This window comes from Ylistrum balloti, unplaced genomic scaffold (assembly GCF_031769215.1).
Source record: "Ylistrum balloti isolate Yb309-2 unplaced genomic scaffold, AGI_CSIRO_Ybal_v1 Utg370882, whole genome shotgun sequence".
NCBI lineage: Eukaryota > Metazoa > Mollusca > Bivalvia > Pectinida > Pectinidae > Ylistrum > Ylistrum balloti.
In genome coordinates this window covers 672,994-699,220 of record NW_026782502.1, presented here as the reverse complement: position 1 = coordinate 699,220, position 26,227 = coordinate 672,994, and the positions used below count along the sequence as shown (strand labels likewise).

Genomic DNA, 26,227 nt, shown 5'->3' with positions numbered 1-26,227 from the left:
GTCATATATCCATGAACTTAAGAAAAGCACTATAGATGACTCATTGAACGATTATTATTCATAAAATCAAGTGTCCACGAAATAACATTTAAAAAAAAATGAAGCCCCAACGAATATATATGATTTTACAATATATTCTTTTCTTACAACTTGTGATATTACCAACCGAACATATTCTACTACTGTAGTAAATCTGTTTTAATTGGGGCACATGTGTGTTTGTACCACTGTGCTTTAATAGACGACTATAACTGTTATTTAAATGATTATGTATATACATACTGACACATTAAATCCTCTCTAACTGTACGCTCTTTCACTTTGGAAGGTCGACATGCCTTAATAGCAGACATAAAACCATTAAACGTATAAAAACATGACGTTTAACTTAATGTTGTTATATCAGTTCCATACTAATTAAGGACAGGTATTATTCTTGAAACTGGTTCTCTAAATAGTTAACGATTTATTTGTATATTCTGTTTTGCTTTGATACTTAAATGAGAGACGAATCTACGTCCAAAAGATATATGTACACTTTCGACCCGGTAAGTGGTTTGGCAAATTGTCGGGGGTTATTTGGGATGTCTGCTCGATTCCTATCTCTTTTGTCTAATTTAGCCCACATACGTTCAATTGCGGCCAAATCGAGGCTAAATGGAGGCCAATCAATAGGGACCTTGTTCTGTGTCAGACGATCTCTTACAACGTGTGGCCATGCGTTATTACGCTGAAAGATCAAATAGTGCCTTAAGATAAAAGACACAACACAAGGCCTCATGATCATCTCAAGAGCGTGAATTCATTTAATTCACTTTATTAATCACTAGAAACTTTAAACCTTGAAAAATTCCTCCCCAAACTATGACCAATCAATCACTAATTATGTCGTGCTCCAAAACGCAAAAGTCTGCAGACGTTCTCCTCGACGCAAATGCACGCGTTAACGGTCATCTAATCAAACAACATGAATCGATTTTCATTGGTGAAGGGCGTGGACCTTTAACGTTTCATCGGGAAACGTCTGGTCTGTCACACATCGCATACTACGTACTCAACGCTGACTTATAAGTGGCAAATCAACGTACTGGCGACATTGGCGTAAATTTGTCTCTTTCTCACAGTCTAATTCTCGAAGTTTGTTGGTGGATTGTACGGTTCGGCTACTATTAATCTCCTGTCACACAGGTGGATAAACCTTATTAACCTATCTTGACGTCGCTGCATTAAACAATGATGTCTAGATCGCGATCTATCATCAACTGTTGCCATGGCGTTGAGACGTAAGACTAACCAAAATATAGTCGATTTATGAACTCCGTAGCGAGTAGCGACCTGCTGTTGGGTGTTATCTTCCACGAGCATTGCGAGAGCCCGTCCTCTGTCAAGTTGGGATAGCCATAGCAAATTTGTAAAAACAATTCTTGGTTGCAACTGTATTGGCGATCACGTGTCTTGTGATAGGCAGAAATCGGCAAAAGTTTGAATAGAAAAGAACATGTGTATACGGTCACAGCATATCGGTAATTTAGGCGCACCGGATGTGGATATGTTTTTTGTCACGGATGACATATTTTTTAATACTTATAGGGTATCAGGTAAGGTATCTTAATATTCATATTACAGCTATTTATTTTCAATATAAAATACCTTACAATTACAGAAATTGATCTTTTTCCGTATATATATAAAAAAAACATACAAAATTCAATTTTCCACGAAACAAATGAGTCACCATATGTACATAAACACATCGTCTAAGTCATTAAATTGGTATCCTTTCCGGTGAACCACTATGTTCATTGTCAGCAGTTTTTAAAACAAACTGTTCCTTGCAGGTGATGAACCAGTGAGCAGCTGTGAGACGTCCCACTTCAGGAGAAAGTTTTACGAGATGGAGTTCTGCCTAGTCTGTATGACTGTTTCTGTACTTTAAGCGATTTGACATAAGTTTTGTTCATCTCAATGAAACGTTGTTATACTTACTCTGAACAGCAACACATTAACAAGAAGAATGTTGACTCCTATTGGCATCAATCCACGCTCCACTTTGGGGTCACAAACAAACGGTAAACAGCCCATTGTTAAGGCACTCTGCTGGCGTGTCTCCAGTCGCACCTTAGGGGCTCGGGATAAATGGTTTAGCCTTGTAACCAAGCTGAAATAGATAATTGACAGTTTGTTCCTTTGTTACTTATCGTGAATAAACATGACTTCTCAGTCTTAGTAACAACCCAATTACGCCTTTGGGAACGGAAAGCATATCACGTGAAGGATCATCACCAGCACTGTAGAAATTTTAGGTGAAAATCAAGAGTGAAATCAGGGAAAATATGACACGCAAGTTAGAAGAATTACTACATGGCGTTAAAAAGGAATTCCTTTCTCTATTTAAGAGCCAAAAGTACTTGGAACGACGCGCAATAGAAATGAAATAGTTTTGACACTGCGGTAAAGAGTTCAAAACATCATGAAAGCAACGACACGTAAGTCAGTAGTCAGTTGGTGGTTGGTTAAATAAAGGTTTTTTTTCATCTTCGTGAATTCATCACTGGTTAGGCGTGTCACAATTTATCTCTGGTTAGGCGTGTCACAATTTATCACTGGTTAGCCGTGTCACAATTTATCTCTGGTTAGGCGTGTCACAATTTATCTCTGGTTAGGCGTGTCACAATTTATCTCTGGTTAGCCGTGTCACAATTTATCTCCGGTTAATCGTGTCACAATTTATCTCTTGTTAGCCGTGTCACAATGTATCTCTGGTTAGGCGTGTCACAATTTATCACTGGTTAGGCGTGTCACAATTTATCTGTGGTTAGCCGTGTCACAATTTATCTCTGGTTAGGCGTGTCACAATTTATCACTGGTTAGGCGTGTCACAATTTATCTCTGGTTAGCCGTGTCACAATTTATCTCTGGTTAGCCGTGTCACAATTTATCTCTGGTTAGCCGTGTCACAATTTATCTCTGGTTAGCCGTGTCACAATGTATCTCTGGTTAGGCGTGTCACAATTTATCTCTGGTTAGCCGTGTCACAATGTATCTCTGGTTAGGCGTGTCACAATTTATCACTGGTTAGGCGTGTCACAATTTATCTCTGGTTAGCCGTGTCACAATTTATCACTGGTTAGTCGTGTCACAATTTATCTCTGGTTAGGCGTGTCACAATTTATCTCTGGTTAATCGTGTCACAATTTATCTCTGGTTAGCCGTGTCACAATGTATCTCTGGTTAGGCGTGTCACAATTTATCTCTGGTTAGCCGTGTCACAATTTATCTCTGGTTAGCCGTGTCACAATTTATCACTGGTTAGCCGTGTCACAATTTATCTCTTGTTAGCCGTAGCACAATTTATGTACACGAGTTATTCTTTTGTAATTATCTATCTGAAATCTCCATGGTGATTGATTTTTCTTGACTGTTGAGATACTCGAACTTCGCGATAAGAAATCGCTACGAACTTTACAGTAAATTAAACTACTGTCATATACCCGAACTCGGCAGTCCGGAAATTCACATATACCTGTGATATCGAGGTTTTATCCACAGTTACTTACCGTACAGTATTAATATGGTTATGTGCATTAACTTAATGCTAACAATCCTAACGACTGTTGTTTAATACGTACAGGTCTGTATAGACAAAATCTAAAGATCTACGTATAGACACCGGTACCTATTACACTGGTTTCCTAGTAATTATCTAGGGGGATCATATAACGTAGACATGAATGGTAGTCGTGCACTGTTCATATGTAAATATTAATGACAAATATAACGTCTAGAAATATATCTTACAGGTTTGTCATGTTTTAAATCCAATACATATCAGGTCAAATCTACATGACAGTAAGATGTATATGTGCATAAAAATAACCGATAACTAGAGAGCAATGTGGTAATCTATGATATCAATTCAAAGTCGCACTGTTCAGAATAAACACATCTATATGATTTTCCTCTGAGATTATCAGATATGCAAATATTACAAAATGTATTGAATCATTAAGCTAACGCGCCTTATTTATTTATTTATTTATTTATTTAAGATGATGCACCTCCATGTCTACATTTCGACATTTCTTTCGATCAATTTTTATTTTCCTCATTCGCCTCCTATGCTTCAACAATTCAGACCCTTAGGCACCACTGCCTAGTCCTTAGCATCACTGCCTAGTCCTTAGCATTACTGATGAGCCCTTAGGCACCACTGCCTAGTCCTTAGGCACCACTGCCTAGTCCTTAGCACCACTGCCTAGTCCTTAGGCACCACTGCCTAGTCCTTAGCATCACTGATGAGCCCTTAGGCACCACTGCCTAGTCCTTAGCACCACTGCCTAGTCCTTAGCACCACTGCCTAGTCCTTAGGCACCACTGCCTAGTCCTTAGTATCACTGATGAGCCCTTAGCATCACTGACTAGCACTTAGCATCACTGATGAGCCCTAAGCATCACTGCAAGCCCTTAGCATCGCTAATGAACGTAAAGCATCACTGACAAGTCCTAATCATTACTGCTGAGCACTTAGCATCACTGATTAGCCCTTAGTATCACTGATGAGCCCTTAGCATCACTTACTAGCCCTTAGCATCGCTGATGAACGTAAAGCATTACTGATAAGCCCTTAGCATCTCTAACGAGCCCTTAGCATCACTGACGAGCCCTTGGCATCACTGATGAGCCCTTAGAATTACTGATGAGGCCTTAGCATTACTGACGAGCCCTTAGCATCACTGATTAGCCCTTAGTATCACTGATGAGCCCTTAGCATCACTGACTAGCACTTAGCATCGCTGATGAACGTAAAGCATTACTGATAAGCCCTTAGCATCTCTGACGAGCCCTTAGCATCACTGACGAGCCCTTGGCATCACTGATGAGCCCTTAGCATTACTGATGAGGCCTTAGCATGACTGATGAGCCCTTAGCATTACTGATGAGCCCTTAGCATCACTGATGAGCCTTTAGCATCAATGACGAGCCCTTAGTATTACTGATGAGCCCTTAGCATCACTGTTGAGTCCTTAGTATTACTGACGAGCCTTAAGACGACGAAACATACTTGTGATGCAGTTTAATTTCACTATCCACCTCTACTGCAGTAGCTGATTGTCTTGTATAGTCTAGTAACCCAACAACAAATACCAACTGCAAATATATTTTGTTTCGATTATTAAATTTTCACGAATTTACCAAAATCTTAGCCTGTCTCTAGTATATTAAAAATAGCAATTCACATCTGGCTTTATAGTTATGATTTCTTGAACATGTTTGATTCTAGATGCCAAACAGGGACAGATAACCCAAGAACTTAGAAGAACAGTTCTTTACAAAACCTCATCAAAAATCTTGATTTATTTTTCTGTTATGTGTGTGATTAAACGGCTATAAATTTCCCAATCAATTTGTTTCCAAATTATCTATTTTAATCATTTCATTCTTTCAAATAGTAAAACATTATTATCCAGTATAATATCAGGTTATATAGAGTGTACTTGTACAGCTGTATATAAGCATATATTAACCTGCATTGTGTGTCTTTTATACAATTTATAATCAATGTACACGTGTTTAGGACGGAACAACGCCAGTACAGTTACATTTAATTGGAGTCGTTATTCCATGTTTTGCTATTAGGACGAAAAACCATAAAAGGAGAAAGTAGGATAAATCCATTCGTTTATTTACTACCATTTTAAACATCGTATCAAACTACGATGTTTGCGTGCTATCGTACCCCTACTTCGCTCAGGAAACTGATATCGTCAACCTTATTTATACACTTGGTTTAAGTACATCTATAAATTTGTATCAACTATTCTTCACATTTAAAAATGCTAAATTTAGATTTACAATACAATGACACATATAATATCAATAAGGTTACTAATTTCAATTTCCCTCACCACGCCAATCAGCTTTATTGCTAATGAACCTTAAACTCGTTGTCACAGTAATAACTGTACCTATCATTTACGTAATAAACTACAGATTAAATGTTTCTGTATTCTGATCAATCTACTGTACAAATACGAATTTATGAAATATGAACGAATCCCTGTAGAAGAATATATGAAATCCTGTAACCACTTTAGTTATATAAGTTATAATGTTACACATCTATATCAATAGAAAGAATATATAAATTATTAAATATATGTAAGCCTTATCATATGTCAGCAAGTAGAAACACTTACCTCTGGAATGAACTGCTGACTGTGATCTACACTATAGTAAATTATCTCCTAACACAGAAACAGACAATAACAACATTGCATTGACAACCAACCATTACCACTCATTGGAACCGGAACAAGGATATACTATTCCATACTACAGAGACCACGGTTGTAAATACTTTAAACAGATCACCGAGACCTTATAACAATACACTGTACAGCATATTCTGAGATGTTAACCTTAAACACAAGATTGATTGAAAAGTGCATTTGCAGGCTTTGTTGAAAACCTCTGTTTCCTATGTCAACAAAAAGGGCGAAATAATGAGGGTTAATGAATTATCGTCAACTCGCACATCTAGGCACTCATTGCTTGAAAAAGGGAAACATGATTTCTCTCGAAAGCTCGAAAATATAGTTTTCAATAACTAATGCTGTTGAAGCTGAACACTTCATTAAAAAATATAACAACCATGTATTAAATTCATAGGACACAATAATTCGTTTTAAAATCCGAACTTTTCACAAAAACGAAGTGTGTGAATTTGTGACAGTTATTCAAACTGACATCGTTTTATGGTATATTGGTGACAGTTTCCAATCTTATAGAAAATATAAACCCAAATCAATAAACTACACAGATCAGGACAAATGTGACCCGTAAAATTTCAAAGTCCTCATACAAAAATCATGAGGTTAAAGTTTAAAAACATTCGAGTAGAGTAAAACCGCGAAAAGCCGCGTAAACTAAAAGAGGGAAATTAAATACTCTCGAAAATGATAGTTTTACAGTATCTGATGGCATTGTCATTTCTTCGTCGATATTTTGTTTTGATATCTAAAAGAGATTTCTTCGATGTAACTAAAAGTGGAACTTTGCAAAGCAGACAAATTCATTATCATACAATACTGTATCTAAATCTACATGTGTATTGCCAGTTGCTATTCACTCGTGTCTTTTGTACAATCTGGTTTTTTTAACGAAATAAAGACAAATACACGAGTTTCAATACGTGTTAGTTTTGGTCATGTCCCACGTTGTGATTAAAACTGATTAACATTACTTCCTGGTTTACGTTTACACATAGATCTGTTATGTACCTAACTACTGCCTTGTAATCATAAGGAGGTACTACTCACGTATGTGTCTTTTGTACAAACTTGAACACAAAGTATTCTTTTATATTATTACCAGTCTTGAATAAGTGCAGAACAATTGCGCTTTGTCTACTGAGTTCGCGACAAAACCATTGTTCCCTGCTTGTGTCAAATTCTGTAAATATCCTTTGATTCATTTTTGTCTCGCCAAAACCAGACGTGGTTATGTAAATAAGGGTGATTTACTTTTCGGTGCACGATCATTGATTATAATGTTTTCAGTCCTATAAACATACTCAGGACTTTTAAGTGACTTTCAGTCACTAGGATCAATTGAATTAAAATCATTCAAAGCCATCACTCAATCGCAAATAAGTATATTTATCTATTTTTCTTATTTATAATTTTATTACTATATATACATATGTACAAACCAATTATGTAGGAATCCTCCCTATGTCATCATCACATCCTCATCGTCATCATCTATCATCATTTACTCCTCCTCCTCCTCCTCCTCATCATCATCATCATCATCATCATCATCATCATCATCATCATCATAACAATAATCATTTTAAGCACGCAGTAAGACCAGCTTTCAAATAAATTGAAATAATTAAATTAAACAAAATGGTTTATTTTTGTTTCGCATATTATTAAAATCTCAATACATATCATTTTCAATAATGTAGTTATTACTAGTTTGCCGTCTGCTTGGTTATGGCCTCGTAAACAACCAAGCTCTCCTTGAAGCACCTGGTGGTTACCTCTCTGAACAACATACACGAGGCTTTGCATGCGATGCAGGGTGAACACACCCACGACAGCAAAGCCAGGCCAGTACTCCGTGTCCTGAGAAACACTGATCGAGACGCTTGGTCAGATCTCTATCTCACATTACGTAAGTCAGAGTTCAAACCGAGCTAGATCTATCGTGGCCCTTTTCAATATTTACTGGTATTTAAACTATAATTATCTCATACAATGAGCGCATTAACATTATCCACAACAGCAATGTAATGAAGTAATTAATCACAGTTGTAACCAGAAACACCACACAATAATAGTTTGTATATCCCCAGCGGGACACAATTCAATTAGTTTACTCTGTACGCTAAACAACTTACCAGATAAAATATACAATATTTTACCAGAAACTGGGAAACGATTTGGGTACCGCACCTGATTTGGTGTTCGCCAGTGAAACTAGAAAATGTTAGACTTGAGGAAAAGTAAATAAAAATGAAACATAGAAAAATAAAGAAAAAACCCGAGCCATAACTGAGGTCCTTGTTAAAAACCATATAGCTACTGTATCATTCGTTTATTGGTTGTTTGCTCCGTGGTACTTAAGTAGCTAATCTACAAATAACCCGGTACTCCCTTGATCACTTCAGGAAAAAGTAGTCAATAAATTTCTGGAGTAACTTCCGAGTCGTTTAGATGCTTAGCAATACTGACTCTTTCAAACGTCCACATGCTCCTGTGCATGATGTAGCGTTTTGAACAAAATAGCGGTCTTGACGGACAAAGGACATCGGAATTTAATAGGATTTGTGTTATCTTTCCAATGAGTGTTTGATGAATGAAATTTGTCAAGAATTGACCAACACGTGACCTTACAATTTTAGAAATATATGTAGCTTTTCCCTGTAAGGTTGAAAGGTCCTTCCATCTGTAAATGTGTACCCACACAGAATGTCATTTGATGGTGTCATATCTCGTTCGTCGCAGAAATCCGATATTAAATCACGGAGCCCATTTTATTCAGCAGGAACCGACATCTTCTTTTTGTCACCGATGAAGTATGTCCGCCGTCCTCGGCTCCAACTTCAAAACCCAATCCAGGATTACAGCAAAAAAATAAGGAACGAAAACTCAAATCAATTTTAGATTTATTTCAGTGTTTTAACAATCTGACACTTTTAACAAAATCATTACATTTTCTTATTTGTTTATATTGGCGAATTTTAAAACTTGAACGCAAGACTCGACATTAGAACTGTAATGAATATAATCAAAATATTAGTTCTTTTTAATATGGGAATGTCAGAAAACCGAATTTTAAAATGTCTTCAATTTTCCCTTTCTCGGGAGTTATCACTATTATACATATAGAAAGACCGTGTATTGAGATTGGGAATTCATGACACGTCCCTATGGCCCCTGTCACGTCTGTGTTACACGAAGTCTTTAAATATACAGATGGTAGCTCCCTCATAAACGTTTGAATTGTACAGACAATCGACAGCTAGTCCGCATTTGAATTGCACAGAAAGGTCAGGACAGGCCCTCAACGTCTGTGTTACACAAGCACTTTAGGAAGTTCCCTCCACATCTGAACGTCGACGTATCATCGTTAGGCCGTCTCGTATGGGAACCAAAACCTTATTCAAAGAGTAAATTGTATTAAATTGAATATAACCAAAAATGTGGTAAAAATGGTTTAACTGGGGGTGTCAGTTAAGACATTTTGTCAGATAGTTATCCAATTGATTATCATTCTAATATTGAGGCTTTGGCACCTGTAAACACTTTGAACCTTCATTATTTTATTTCATTCTTTATTTTTGTATTTGAAATTTAAATCCATTTATCTTTGAAAATTCAAATGATGTTAAAAAAGAAAAACAGACAAAAAATATATATGTATATATAAAATAATACTGGTACATTTCCTGATAAAATTGCAATACATGGAAATATTACATATGGCGAACCTCCACCCTAACACTGGTGTATACTGTAGTGAAAAGCAATGTAAGGCGAGCTTTGGACCATTGCCAGAACCCTTATTCATATATCTTATCGGTTCAAACAAGTTTAATGGAAATAAACTCTACAATATCTAACTCCGATGTAGATAATATGGCAGGTTACAATCAGATTTCTAGGTTCCAGTTGTTTAAAGGTTAGCCGAGTTAACCACAAGCAAGTGAAATGTATTGCTACAAAAACACAAAAGCGTTAAAGGCAAAATGAACACTTCACAATACAGTTGGACTTCGTTATGTCGAACTTTTCGGGACCATGGGAATACTTCGAGATAACTGAGTGTTCGATTTAAGTGAGTTGAATGTTTTTTGTAAAGTCAGGACGGGACCGACGAAATGATTTGAATTAAACGGGGTCTTCATGTTATACGACTTCGAGACAAAGAGTTTCGACTGTATATCAGTCTGGGTTGCCTCATAAAATCAACAGAAATGATAACGAAAATTCTCAGCTTTGTTTTATTCATGTTTGACAATTTTCATTCACCAGTCATTGAACAACCGGGGCCTATATGAGTTCCTGACCTTCTCTACATTAGAAAGGTTACAGGCAGATAAGACGAGTAGTACTCTTGATGAACACGTCATCACCAATATCTGCATCGTATCGGTCGATCAATACGTACACAGACTATAATAAGCCAAAACATGTATGAAGTATATTTCTAAAGTGATTAATCTAAATTGCATTTTAACGATATACAAACTTCGATGTAACTCCTCGTTTATGACAAATGCGTTTCGTCTAAGAACAAAATGTGATTTTAAAGATTTGTATTTTCGATAGGATATTTCGCTTTATTAAGAACGGACCGGAATTATAAATATACATAACAACAGGAATTAATGTGAGAGAGAAAACCATAAATCGTGATTGTGACTTTTGTATAAAGAGCAAAATGAGGTAAAATTAGATAAGAATCATCCGCGAAATTTTGATTTATCTAAAAAAAATCATTTACAGAAAGGTAGAAAACAATATCCCCCAAATAAGTACGATTATTACCTGATACACTCTCTCGTCTTTTTCTACAAAGTCGTTGAAATCTCGAATGATTTGACCCAATTTGATCGCCCTATCCGACATCAGGTTATGGCAGTAGGGTGCTCCCTGGAATAGGGTGTTGTCTGCCAGGATCGTCCCCCGGGCTGTTAACATGTCTTTGTCCATGATTATCTGTAGAAATTATAAAAATGTTAACTCTAACGATCCATAATATCTATGAAGGACGTATTTTTTTTTAAACCTTTGAGGCTGTTGAGAAAAATCAATATTCGTGGAAATGTCACCATTATATTACCATAAAACGGAAATAGTGAAATATTTAGAAAAAATGTATTAGTGACGTAATAAGTTTTAATAAGGAGCTGTTATAGGGCATTCAGTAGAAAGGACCTACGTACCTCATAGGAACATCGTGGTGTAGTTAGACATAGAAAAAGGTATCACTATGCCACTGTATGATAGTTGGAGACGACTAAAAATATGCCCCTGCACGATCGGGGATTTTTGTCTTTGGCTTAAACCAAGGAATCATTATAGAAACCAATTTAGGTCTGCTGCCCTATTGTAACACATGAACACTTGACCCTTTTCTTTACTTCATGCCTACAATTTCTTGCTGTGTTTTTTATTTTCTACTCTGTATCCCATTTAACCTTTAATGACCCTGACTGTTACGCGGACGTTGATGTCCTGTTTTAAGTAGCAGACATTGATGTTCGACGTTGTAGCTGATAGTTACAAAGTAAGCATGGATATATAAAACAATCATTGGCACCATTAACCTGTAATAGTTGATATTAGTGACTTAAGTATAGGCACCATTAACCTGTAATAGTTGATATTAGTGACTTAAGTATAGGCACCATTAACCTGTAATAGTTGATATCAGTGACTTAAGTAGAGGCACCATTAACCTGTAATAGTTGATATAAGTGACTTAAGTAAAGGCACCATTCACCTGTAATAGTTGATATTAGTGACTTAAGTAAAGGCACCATTCACCTGTAATAGTTGATATTAGTGACTTAAGTAGAGGCACCATTCACCTGTAATAGTTGATATCAGTGACTGAAGTAAAGGCACCATTAACCTGTAATAGTTGATATTAGTGACTTAAGTAGAGGCACCATTCACCTGTAATAGTTGATATCAGTGACTGAAGTAAAGGCACCATTAACCTGTAATAGTTGATATTAGTGACTTAAGTAGAGGCACCATTAACCTGTAATAGTTGATATTAGTGACTTAAGTATAGGCACCATTAACCTGTAATAGTTGATATTAGTGACTTAAGTATGGGCACCATTAACCTGTAATAGTTGATATCAGTGACTTACGTATAGGCACCATTAACCTGTAATAGTTGATATTAGTGACTTAAGTATAGGCACCATTTACCTGTAATAGTTGATATTAGTGTAATAGTTGATATTAGTGACTTAAGAGAGGCACCATTAACCTGTAATAGTTGATATTAGTGACTTAAGTAGAGGCACCATTAACCTGTAATAGTTGATATTAGTGACTTAAGTAGAGGCACCATTAACCTGTAATAGTTGATATTAGTGACTTAAGTAGAGGCACCATTAACCTGTAATAGTTGATATCAGTGACTGAAGTAAAGGCACCATTAACCTGTAATAGTTGATATCAGTGACTTACGTATAGGCACCATTAACCTGTAATAGTTGATATTAGTGACTTAAGTATGGGCACCATTCACCTGTAATAGTTGATATTAGTGACTTAAGTATAGGCACCATTCACCTGTAATAGTTGATATCAGTGACTTACGTATAGGCACCATTAACCTGTAATAGTTGATATTAGTGACTTAAGTATGGGCACCATTAACCTGTAATAGTTGATATTAGTGACTTAAGTAGAGGCACCATTAACCTGTAATAGTTGATATTAGTGACTTAAGTAGAGGCACCATTAACCTGTAATAGTTGATATCAGTGACTGAAGTAAAGGCACCATTAACCTGTAATAGTTGATATCAGTGACTTACGTATAGGCACCATTAACCTGTAATAGTTGATATTAGTGACTTAAGTAGAGGCACCATTAACCTGTAATAGTTGATATCAGTGACTTACGTATAGGCACCATTCACCTGTAATAGTTGATATCAGTGACTGAAGTAAAGGCACCATTAACCTGTAATAGTTGATATTAGTGACTTAAGTATGGGCACCATTCACCTGTAATAGTTGATATTAGTGACTTAAGTATAGGCACCATTCACCTGTAATAGTTGATATTAGTGACTTAAGTAGAGGCACCATTAACCTGTTTTGGTTGATATCTGTGACTTAAGTAAAGGCACCATTAACCTGTTATAGTTGATATAAGTGACTTAAGTAGAGGCACCATTAACCTGTAATAGTTGATATTAGTGACTTAAGTAGAGGCACCATTAACCTGTAATAGTTGATATTAGTGACTTAAGTATGGGCACCATTAACCTGTAATAGTTAATATTAGTGACTTAAGTATAGATATTTACCACCATCGTTGGTACCATTACCTTGTAATAGTTGAGATAGTTGTCTTTGTCAGCATCGATGAAAATAATGTCATATTTTTCTCCAGCATCAGCAAGTTCCGCAAGAGAGTCTAATGCTGACCCTGCAAATCGAGTAAACGAGATCAAACACAAAAGACGTGATGTTGTCGTATGACACAACAGACACTGTAAACAGTTTCGACTTAAAATTTACTAGAATTCCACTTTTAGACTTAAATACAGACATGTTGGCCTGTAGTCGATATCGTACTATTATACCAATATCTACACTTGTCCTTCATCTTCAATCTTTCTACTTTTTCGTCAAATATGCAAGTCCGATAATCAATTCAAGAGAGCACTACATAAACTAAGGAAATTTCCTTAAATCTAAATTTTCCTTAACTTATGTAATGCTTTTATGAATTTTCCTTAACTTAAAAATTCCAATAGGAGAGCCTTAAATAATTAAGGAAATTTCCTAAAATTGAAGTTTTCCTTAACTTCAGATTCCCAATAGGAGAGCAATAAATAATTAAGGAAATTTCCTAAAATTTAGATTTTCCTTAACTTATGTAAGAAACGTTTTTACCTATTTTTATTGTTACTTTCTTTCCATGAGGCGACTTATCCATGAATTTACGTGCAAGGTCTTTTACATATGGCGCTATTTCACACGATGTTACGCTGCCGTCTGCCGGAAGTGCTTCCGCTATTGTTAGAGCACCACATCCGGTGAATAGGCCAAGCTCTAAAACCTTTTTGGCGTTGCTCAAGCTGATGATTGTCTTCAGAAAATTTCCTGTGTAAAAGACAAATATAGATAATAAACTTAACAATCTTATTAAATATCAAATCGTTTACGAAAAAACGGCAAATGTTCTCGTGCATTCAACCTGAAATCAGGTAAGAATGAAATGAGATCTGTTTTTACATTATGGTATCTTAATTAGTCATTTTCATCGGGTTTTTGGCAAAATTGTGTTAGTTACATTTCTTTGTTTGCTTGTGTTTTTTTTTTTTTTTTTTCTTAATTTTTCATCGGTCAGTGTATTTTTATCCACACAACGGGTCAGAATTTCTAATTCCGTGCTGCGATAAAAGTTCCACCGCTGATCAGTTCAGAGCGATCATACATGCTGTTTGTTGGTTTCATTGGGTTTTTTTTCAGACACAATACCATAACAGATTCAGGAAAAGCCTCTCTTTGTTTACCTTGAAACGTATTTGTACGAATTGGTTAACATGCCTAACATACCCGGCTGATATTTCAAGTATTTTAAGGAAGATCATGACGTCATGCACAGATCCCATGAGGAGGGAGCTACAGGGTACATACAAATGCCAGTGTTGCTGTGTAATTTCCCTATCACGGGCCCGTGACCTGTCATTAGCAATCTTTTAAATCAATTAGCTTTAATCAGATTGATTGTAATTATCATTATTCCAACCTTGAGAAGTCAATCAGTAATCTTTTTTCAAATTTTCTATTTATATACGTATACATATGAGGGGTGGGGGTGGGAGGGTGTTTATTTGTTGTTCTTCGAAAACCAACAATATAACTGACCTTCTAGTTTCCCGGAAATCATTCCGGAATGCAGGAAAGGAATGGTTCCAGCCTTATGTAAATCGCTCCAAGGATGGTTCTGGGTTTGTTCAATTAGGCTTGTCACGTGCTCACTAGCGGAGGACGACTTCATGTCACAGTAGTCATCACGTGCCTGTAGATGAAATAAATCGGAAATGTGTAATGTTAAGTTACTATCAGAAAAAAAACAGGATAGAACTGAAGTGTGGAATTTGTAGAGAGACTGGTCACAATAGACTTACTCATTTCAAGGAGGATACATAAGCTTATCCAGTCTTTGAGCATATGTTAACACATATTTGAACTTCATTTCAGTGACTCAGTTGGAATGACACTGTATGTCAGAAGATCATAGTCTTTTAATGCATGTTGCATACCAGATATTTTCTTTTGTTTTTGTTTCTAATGAGTTAGGTCGATCCGCAAAATGAATGACTTACTTACATTGGCCATGAGTCGTAACATTGCTAATGTTCTAGTCAGGGGAGCATTGACATCTGTATGTACTATGTTATTGTGATTATGTAAAAGTTTGGTATGGTATATACAAGAGATAGTATTGAGTATGGTGTTGGATAGTATTGAGTATGGTGTTGGATAGTATTGTGTATGGTGTTGGATAGTATTGAGTATGGTAAGAGATAGTACTGAGTATGGTATGAGATAGTATTGAGTATGGTATGAGATAGTATTGAGTATGGTGTTGGATAGTATTGAGTATGGTGTTGGATAGTATTGAGTATGGTGTTGGATAGTATTGAGTATGGTGTTGGATAGTATTGAGTATGGTAAGAGATAGTATTGAGTATGGTAAGAGATAGTATTGAGTATGGTAAGAGATAGTATTGAGTATGGTAAGAGATAGTACTGAGTATGGTAAGATATAGTATTGAGTATGGTATGAGATAGTATTGAGTATGGTGTTGGATAGTACTGAGTATGGTAAGAGATAGTATTGAGTATGGTGTTGGATAGTATTGAGTATGGTAAGAGATAGTATTGAGTATGGTGTTGGATAGTACTGAGTATGGTAAGAGATAGTATCGAGTATGGTGTTGGATAGTATTGAGTATGGTGTTGGAATGTATTGAGTATGGTAGGAGATAGTATTGAGTATGGTGTTGGATAGTATTGAGTATGGTAAGAGATAGTATTGAGTATGGTGTTGGATAGTATTGAGTATGGTGTTGGATAGTATTGAGTATGGTGTTGGATAGTATTGAGTATGGTGTTGGAATGTATTGAGTATGGTAAGAGATAGTATTGAGTATGGTAAGAGATAGTATTGAGTATGGTGTTGGATAGTATTGAGTATGGTGTTGGATAGTATTGAGTATGGTGTTGGAATGTATTGAGTATGGTAAGAGATAGTATTGAGTATGGTGTTGGAAAGTATTGAGTATGGTGTTGGATAGTATTGAGTATGGTGTTGGAATGTATTGAGTATGGTAGGAGATAGTATTGAGTATGGTAAGAGATAGTATTGAGTATGGTAAGAGATAGTATTGAGTATGGTGTTGGAGAGATAGTATTGAGTATGGTATGAGATAGTATTGAGTATGGTATGAGATAGTATTGAGTCTGGTGTTGGATAGTACTGAGTATGGTAAGAGATAGTATTGAGTATGGTAAGAGATAGTATTGAGTATGGTGTTGGATAGTATTGAGTATGGTGTTGGATAGTACTGAGTATGGTAAGAGATAGTATTGAGTCTGGTGTTGGATAGTATTGAGTATGGTAAGAGATAGTATTGAGTATGGTGTTGGATAGTATTGAGTATGGTAAGAGATAGTATTGAGTATGGTGTTGGATAGTATTGAGTATGGTGTGGTGTTGTATGAGTATGGTGTTGGATAGTATAGTATGGTGAGTATGGTAAGAGATAGTATTGAGTATGGTGTTGGATAGTATTGAGTATGGTAAGAGATAGTATTGAGTATGGTGTTGGATAGTATTGAGTATGGTAAGAGATAGTATTGAGTATGGTAAGAGATAGTATTGAGTATGGTAAGAGATAGTATTGAGTATGGTGTTGGATAGTATTGAGTATGGTGAGATAGTATTGAGTGGTGTTGGATAGTATTGAGTATGGTATAGTATTGAGTATTGAGTATGGTAAGAGATAGTATTGAGTATGGTGTTGGATAGAGATAGTATTGAGTATGGTAAGAGATAGATAGTATTGAGTATGGTGTTGGATAGTATTGATAGTATATGAGTGGTGGTAAGGATAGTATTGAGTATGAGTATTGAGTATGGTGTTGGATAGTATTGAGTATGGTGTTGGATAGTATTGAGTATGGTGTTGGATAGTATTGAGTATGGTAAGAGATAGTATTGAGTATGGTAAGAGATAGTATTGAGTATGGTGTTGGATAGTATTGAGTATGGTAAGAGATAGTATTGAGTATGGTGTTGGATAGTATTGAGTATGGTAAGAGATAGTATTGAGTATGGTATGAGATAGTATTGAGTATGGTATGAGATAGTATTGAGTATGGTAAGAGATAGTATTGAGTCTGGTGTTGTAGTATGAGTATGGTGTTGGAAGTATTGAGTAGTATTGAGTATGGTGTTGGATAGTATTGATGTATAGTATTGAGTCTGGTGTTGGATAGTACTGAGTATGGTAAGAGATAGTATTGAGTATGGTAAGAGATAGTATTGAGTATGGTAAGAGATAGTATTGAGTATGGTGTTGGATAGTATTGAGTATGGTGTTGGATAGTATTGAGTATGGTGTTGGATAGTATTGAGTATGGTGTTGGATAGTATTGAGTATGGTGTTGGATAGTATTGAGTATGGTAAGTTGATAGTATAGTATGGTGAGTATGGTGTTGGTAAAGATAGTATTGAGTATGGTGTATATTGAGTATGGTGTTGGATAGTATTGAGTATGGTGTTGGATAGTATTGAGTATAGTATTGAGTATGGTGTTGGAGAGATAGTATTGAGTATGGTAAGAGATAGTATTGAGTATGGTGTTGGATAGTACTGAGTATGGTAAGAGATAGTACTGAGTATGGTGTTGGATAGTATTGAGTATGGTAAGAGATAGTACTGAGTATGGTAAGAGATAGTATTGAGTATGGTAAGAGATAGTATTGAGTATGGTAAGAGATAGTATTGAGTATGGTAAGAGATAGTATTGAGTATGGTGTTGGAAAGTATTGAGTATGGTGTTGGATAGTATTGAGTATGGTAAAAGATAGTATTGAGTATGGTGTTGGATAGTATTGTGTATGGTGTTGGATAGTATTGAGTATGGTAAGAGATAGTATTGAGTATGGTAAGAGATAGTATTGAGTATGGTAAGAGATAGTATTGAGTATGGTGTTGGAAAGTACTGAGTATGGTAAGAGATAGTATTGAGTCTGGTGTTGGATAGTATTGAGTATGGTGTTGGATAGTATTGAGTATGGTGTTGGATAGTATTGAGTATGGTTTTTGATAGTATTGAGTATGGTGTTGGATAGTAGTATGAGTATGGTAAGAGATAGTATTGAGTATGGTAAGTATATGAGTATGGTGTTGGATAGATAGTATTGAGTATGGTATGGTAGTTGGATAGTATTGAGTATGGTAAGAGATAGTATTGAGTATGGTGAGATAGTATTGAGTATGGTAAGAGATGGTATATGAGTATGGTGTTGGAAGTAGAGTATGGTGTTGGATAGTATTGATAGTATATTGAGTATGGTGTTGAGATAGTATTGAGTATGGTAAGAGATAGTATCGAGTATGGTAAGAGATAGTATTGAGTATGGTGTTGGATAGTATTGAGTATGGTGTTGGATAGTATTGAGTATGGTAAGAGATAGTATTGAGTATGGTGTTGGAATGTATTGAGTATGGTAGATATGAGGTGTTGATAGTATTGAGTATGGTAAGAGATAGTATTGAGTATGGTAAGAGATAGTATTGAGTATGGTAAGAGATAGTATTGAGTATGGTAAGAGATAGTATTGAGTATGGTAAGAGATAGTATTGAGTATGGTAAGAGATAGTATTGAGTATGGTGTTGGATAGTATTGAGTATGGTAAGAGATAGTATTGAGTATGGTGTTGGATAGTATTGAGTATGGTGTTGGATAGTATTGAGTATGGTGTTGGATAGTATTGTGTATGGTAAGAGATAGTACTGAGTATGGTAAGAGATAGTATTGAGTATGGTAAGAGATAGTATTGGTTAACAAAATGGTTTATACCATGTGACCAAGAGCTCATTTGCTGAAACACCCACGAAAGTTCTGTTATAATAACCTTAAGCATTTTTTATTGTTAAAGCTGAGCAATACACGTCCACGTGCCTTTTGTATCTGTTGTTATTTAGTTGTGTTCATAGTACACATATCAAATTTAAGTCAGTTAAGGCTGAGTACTTTTTATTCTGGTGAGCAGCTTGTACAATGTATATGTATAATAGAAACACTAAGAATTGTGTAAGTACACATGGTGTACTTTTTCCAACTATTTTTTTTATTCATGTTCATATTTTTAGTTCCAAATTTCCATGTATGAAGTATTCGGTGATTTTTGAGGGTTTTATTTTTATTTTTGCGTTATTTGCCTACTTTATTTCAGGTTTGCACCTCATGAACTACACCCATAAGATACTTTTATATAATATAACATTCAAAGTGATTCTTCAATATGATATAGTTAGCACAGCTGTTTTATTTACTGAAATACATGATCACGTTGAAAAAAATGGTTATCAGATCTAGATCAATATGGAAATGTCTCATAGACTACACTTGTATGATATTGATAAATGAATCTTTGTGCTAACAAGAATTTGTAATTGATTTTATTTTTGTTACAAATTTGTTAATATTTACGTTTTATCGTTGAATGACAAAGGCATGTCGTTTAAACTTTACAAATAAAAGAGTTACAAAAACATCGTAGAGTCGACGTTTGTCCCGGAACTATTTGTGTGGTACATATTTGCGTTTACACTGAAAGTTCAAAATACATTTAACGGCCTAAAATGAGATTTCCTGAAGCTGATACCTGGTTTGTCAGTTAGAGAATATATATATTACGTCACACTGATTCGACAAAGTTATTGCCAAAAATAGGGCGGATACCCTATGACACCATAGTCGGTAGTCAGCTTTCCCCTTACAAAGTGAAGTCGGTTCGGTACAACTTGGCTTCTTTTTACGAACATTTTTTTAATTATTTTTTTCCTTTTAAATGGTTAAATGTATTCCATACATCCCAATCTCAATTTCTTCTGGTGTAACAGACAAGTGGAGAGCCCACTGTGTTTTACTTTGATTATACTCGCAAAAAATGGGCCGATTACATTGCGTAAGAGGTCAGCTGTTGACATGACAAGGGGCGTAACTCCGTACAAAGAACAAGTATGTTCTGATAAGTTTGTAAGATACTTATATAACGTTTAACGTGAATTAAATACACCTACTTCCGTATAAGGCTGCATTAACAACCGCATTTTCTCACGTGATTCTATTTCTATGGCCTGGCTATACATATATTATTATTATTATTATCTTTATTTCCTCCTTTAAGAAGATTTCACAAAAAAGAACAACATTAATTTAGTGAAAGAGAACGTTGAATTGGCATGCAAATCAAAATTATTACCAAGATATCATAACATTAGGATAATCATAGTAATTAAGTCGTTACAAAATCAAAATTAAATACATCTTCTTCCGTATAAGGCTGCATTAACCACCGCATTTTCTCATGTGATTCTATTTTCATGGCCTGGCTATACATATTTATAAAACACTTACGTTAACTACTTCCAGACAGAGGTCAATCTGTTGTTTAACTTCATCCGGCACGTCATGCTTCAAAGCTAGTTCCTGCAGTGCCCATAAATTCCTCACCACCGGGTCTCTGTGTGCTCGTTTGGGTGTTGACGCCATCATTTATCCTGAAGCAAAAGAAATCAGTCTGTATGTGGAGTTACAAAAGCCCACCAGATAAAGTAACAATATGGGGTCAGTAACTGTGACGATACAATCACTATCTGGATTCACGAACACTTACCAATGACAAATCTTTATCCTCGGTAAGATAAAGTTCGTGTAAATAATCAGATATACATCATCGGAAAAGCAATCAGATCCCTTGTGAATGCATTCATGATAAAAGGTACACAAATGACCTTTCATCAATGTGTGTTACAGTATGTAGTGACTCTATTTTTAGTAACGCTCATAAATGGTGCAACTCATCTAAGATACTTTAAACACGTAAGAACCTTCAAAATATCAACGAATCAGTCTAATTATGAAGTGCATGCCCATTATCTGAAACTGGAATCACAAAAGTGTCGTTAGTTGCAGTCACCACCATCTCGTCACCACACCTAGTGTTATGATAACTAGGCTAAATGACATATCAGAAGCGGGCGAGAGTGAGGAACCGTCATGTAGAATGCCCTGTACTGCTCCGTGCTACTACATATATATCTACCTAGTTCTACTATGGAGTGATTAGCAGTTAGTAGTTCCTGTGTCGTTTATTTGTTATGTGTGTGCGCGTGTTTTTTCCTGTACATATTTGTATTGTCTCACTTCTGAATGATTTATACCCGAGTTGTCTCCCTTCGTACACAAAATTAGAAAAATGCATGATAATTTTGTATTAAAGCAAAACACAAAAATATACTATTTGGAATCCATTCCAAGTGCTTACGTGAATTTTGAGAATCCCTGACTATTTTAAAGAAGGAGATGATCTTGAGTTTATCACTATCCGATGAAAAGTACATTAGTATTATCCTTATCATTCTGGAGTATTTGTGTGACAAGGTTTGTCTTGATTGGTCGAACGACAAAGCTATAACCAATACATAGGTCACAGTAGGAGAATATCAACAATGACTGGAGTTTATTTAAATGTTTCGGGGTTTTTTTTCTACATTTATTTATTAAGTTAATCACGTACATTCCGTTTGTATACATGATTATATATTGATATAAATATATATATATATATATATATATATATATATATACTGCAATTTCAAAGACATATGTACAGATTACGACTGACATTTGTGACCATTGGTGTGAATATATACTCACCGATTCACTTACAGTAAATTAAACAATAATGACAATTATGTGAGCATTGTTGAAGAAGTGTACAATGTATATACTATGTTGACGTTGATACTTACATGTACAAGCGTTATTGAAGAAGTGTACAATGTATATACTATGTTGATACTTACATGTACAAGCGTTATTGAAGAAGTGTACAATGTATATACCATGTTGACGTTGGCACTTACATGTACAATCATTATATACGTTGAGTCTACATGTACAATCATTTAACGATACAGACATGAATATAACAAAGACATTCATTCTTGATTTCATTTTATCTGGGTTCAGAATGTTTTCATATACTCTCGGGAATTTTAAAGAGGCAGGACGGGACGTCCATATCATACAATGATAGATATAACAGCTATTCGATTTTCAGGAAGTGTACGGACGTGATAACGTACAAGTCACGGCTAATGTTTTGTTGTCTGTTTGTTCTGTTTGTTTTTCAATTCTTTCTCAGTCAATATCCATGATTCTATAACTAATTTGTATAACCAGTTCCGTGTCAATAACTATCGGACGACGTGATCCTTAGGTAATGGCCGTAATGACAATTGTTGTCTTGTGCAATGTTATACAGAACATCTGCTTATTCGAAACTTATTTCATATAGTCAAGTACACACACGTTTGTAAATGTATCGATATGTATATGCAGGGAGATACTGAGTAACTCCATTAAAATCTTCTGAATTATTTATATTGCATGGTTGACGCATCGCAAATTATTTTGTCACATTATTGCCGTCACCGGTGTACAGCTAATTTTAAGACATTTGTCTATGCTACCTCAAAATGACCCATATACCACTTGACTCGTCCTAATTAAGTTTACCCGTGTCCTAGACTTAGGTACTACTTGCTATATACGCCCCAGGGCAGTTGACTTTCACACCTCAGCGGCAAGCCTTTTTTAATCCCCCGCTCCCAACCCGCCCTATCAGAAATGACGTGATATGAATGACCAATTCTAAATTCACTATCAAAGGGAGTGGTACAAATTTCATCATTGCTACATTGTTTCAATCATTAGAGTAAACAACGAATTGTAAAGGGGTACCCTTTTCATTTACAATTGCACCAACGTGATTAGAGATGTTTAGGTCTCAGTTACCTGTGCCCCGTTCATTACAAAATATATGCGCTCTTTGCACTGTGAAAGGGGATACAATTTTCGTAACAAAATAATGATACTAATAAATCCTAACGACAAATCCTAAAAATGACTTTTGTCGGACGGGATATTGTTTAGACTTTAATGCCATGGATTTACAAAATACTTCCTTCGATATATGGTGATATTTCAGTTGTAAATAACACAAATCCGCCATTTCTATAAAACAATCTGAAGTAAGTAAAAAGTACTGGTCACGAAAGTTAGCGAGATCAATTCGGAAATCGGGATTTCTACTATACTGTTTGTGTAGAAAAGATTGATGAGGAACTTTTGGAGAAAAATTGTATATAAACACAGCAACGCTAATTAAATCTAACTGATACAGTATTTTGATTCCATAATACAATCATCGTACAGAAAATATCAATTTATAGGTTATATTTACCATGTTTCGAGACAATCATAATAATCAGATATCAAAATAGGTACAAACATGCATTTCCAGCATTTGAAACAACTAGGAAAAGGTAGAAAAAAAAACCAGTCTCAAATCTCTCTATTATACGTTTCTGAATTTACCTGACATAGCTGACATTCAAGACTTGTTTAAAAGAAGATTTAATTATGCTGGCGTGCTAGTATCGCATTTAGTACACTGTATATCATTACATTAGGCTTTCAAAAATCACGAACTTGTTGCTTGAAAATTATGAACATGGTTTGATTTTGTAACAACCAAGCAAATGGATTACAAAAAGAATTGACTTAATGAATGTTAGTCATCAATCTTAATGAGAATTAAAAGGCACGAGTTCAGTGAATCCGAGATTTGACCTGTACTGTGTATTGGAAATAGATAAAAGCGTGGGCACGGTAGAGGAAAAAAGGTCTTTTTAAAAAATACTGTGGTTAATCAATTTCGAATCATTGTCCTTCTTTTCCTTAGTGTAATGGGTTACTTTCAGATATAGTTAACGGTAGATGTTGTAGATCCCGTCCGATCCGAATCCTTGATCAAGAGTTTTCAGTTGTTAATCTTTCAACTTTAATTGCTAGAGTGTCAAATGTTCTGTTCAAATATATTTTCAAATTCTGGGTCTTTTCTCAGTTTTATTTGTTTAACCAAATCCAGGGGTGTCTATATCATATACACCCTAAACCAAATCCAGGGGTGTCTTTATCATACACCCTAAACCAAATCCAGGGGTGTCTATATCATATACACCCTAAACCAAATCCAGGGGTGTCTATATCATACACCCTAAACCAAATCCAGGGGTGTCTATATCATATACACCCTAAACCAAATCCAGGGGTGTCTATATCATACACCCTAAACCAAATCCAGGGGTGTCTATATCATACACCCTAAACCAAATCCAGGGGTGTCTATATCATACACCCTAAACCAAATCCAGGGGTGTCTATATCATACACCCTAAACCAAATCCAGGGGTGTCTATATCATATACACCCTAAACCAAATCCAGGGGTGTCTATATCATACACCCTAAACCAAATCCAGGGGTGTCTATATCATATACACCCTAAACCAAATCCAGGGGTGTCTATATCATACACCCTAAACCAAATCCAGGGGTGTCTATATCATATACACCCTAAACCAAATCCAGGGGTGTCTATATCATATACACCCTAAACCAAATCCAGGGGTGTCTTTATCATACACCCTAAACCAAATCCAGGGGTGTCTATATCATATACACCCTAAACCAAATCCAGGGGTGTCTATATCATATACACCCTAAACCAAATCCAGGGGTGTCTATATCATACACCCTAAACCAAATCCAGGGGTGTCTATATCATACACCCTAAACCAAATCCAGGGGTGTCTATATCATATACACCCTAAACCAAATCAGATGATTTCGTCGTATATTGACTTTAGTATTGTGTGAAATCATGAAATAGAGTCAGATGATGACAAATTAGCACGTGAAAGTGATAATTGTCCAGTGAACCATGGGGTTCTAAATAGGGGGTTTACATATAATAAATGATGTTTTTATTCAATAGATATTGTTGAACTGAATCGTAACACTCTCATTTTTAAAATAATCATAGAACGTAGTTTTTTGTGTGTGATTTTGAACATGGATAGTAATGCTATCAAGGATTCAAATTCGAAATAAGTCTGACATGTTCAGTGTGTAACCTCTATGTAGGGTACAACACAAACCTATATTCAAATTCAAATTCATTTATTGACTTTGAGCTTTACAGCTCATCAGTATGTACACAATACATATAAATACAGTGGCAGGCAATGCAATACCGCAGTGGAGAATGGACAGAAAATGCATGTAGTTACATATATAACTATAGCTGTACGGGTCTCCGAGTAAAGCTGTATCTACTCAGTTTGATGAAATCATTCATCCATGACTGGTCTCATTCTACCTGTGGGCTCTTCTGTCTACGGCTCGATAAGCGCTGAGGTGATGTAACCCATGATATCCCGTAGAAATAGCTGCATATACATACCACGGGCCAAATATCAGTACCCTGAGGCTCTTTGTTATCGACAAGTCGTTTAATTATTTTAACATATTTGACCTCTGTGACCTTGAGAGTAGGTCAACATCATTCATATTAAAAAACTTGGTATCTATTTTTTCCATTGTGTTACAGGCCTAATATCAGTACCCTGTGCCTTTTGGTTACTGAGAAGAAATCCTTTGAATGGAAAGTTTACGCACGGCGAACGTCGATGGACGAAACACGATGGCTATAAATTATCCTGTCCCTTCGGGTCAAATAACCGAAACAATGCTACAATTTAGAAACAAATTATTTCCAAAATTACTACAAATATCTAA

At 35.7% G+C, this 26,227-nt stretch overlaps 1 protein-coding gene across 2 annotated transcripts; it reads right to left on the bottom strand.

The window, feature by feature from the left end:
• Positions 1–9,163: 9,163 nt before the first annotated feature.
• On the bottom strand, positions 9,164–21,543 carry LOC132559249 (O-methyltransferase MdmC-like). Of its 2 annotated transcripts, none has more exons than XM_060223868.1 (7): positions 21,410–21,543; positions 20,937–21,079; positions 15,143–15,296; positions 14,165–14,374; positions 13,594–13,694; positions 11,061–11,231; positions 9,164–9,667 (listed from the first exon to the last, which is right to left on the bottom strand). In XM_060223868.1, the coding sequence occupies exons 2-7, from the start codon at positions 21,072–21,074 to the stop codon at positions 9,599–9,601; spliced, it is 843 nt and encodes a 280-aa protein (XP_060079851.1). In that variant the 5' UTR covers positions 21,075–21,079; positions 21,410–21,543; the 3' UTR covers positions 9,164–9,598. The 2 variants fall into 2 exon arrangements, with proteins under 2 accessions (XP_060079851.1, XP_060079850.1); XM_060223867.1 differs by lacking the exon at positions 21,410–21,543 and adding an exon at positions 21,196–21,363.
• Positions 21,544–26,227: the final 4,684 nt, after the last annotated feature.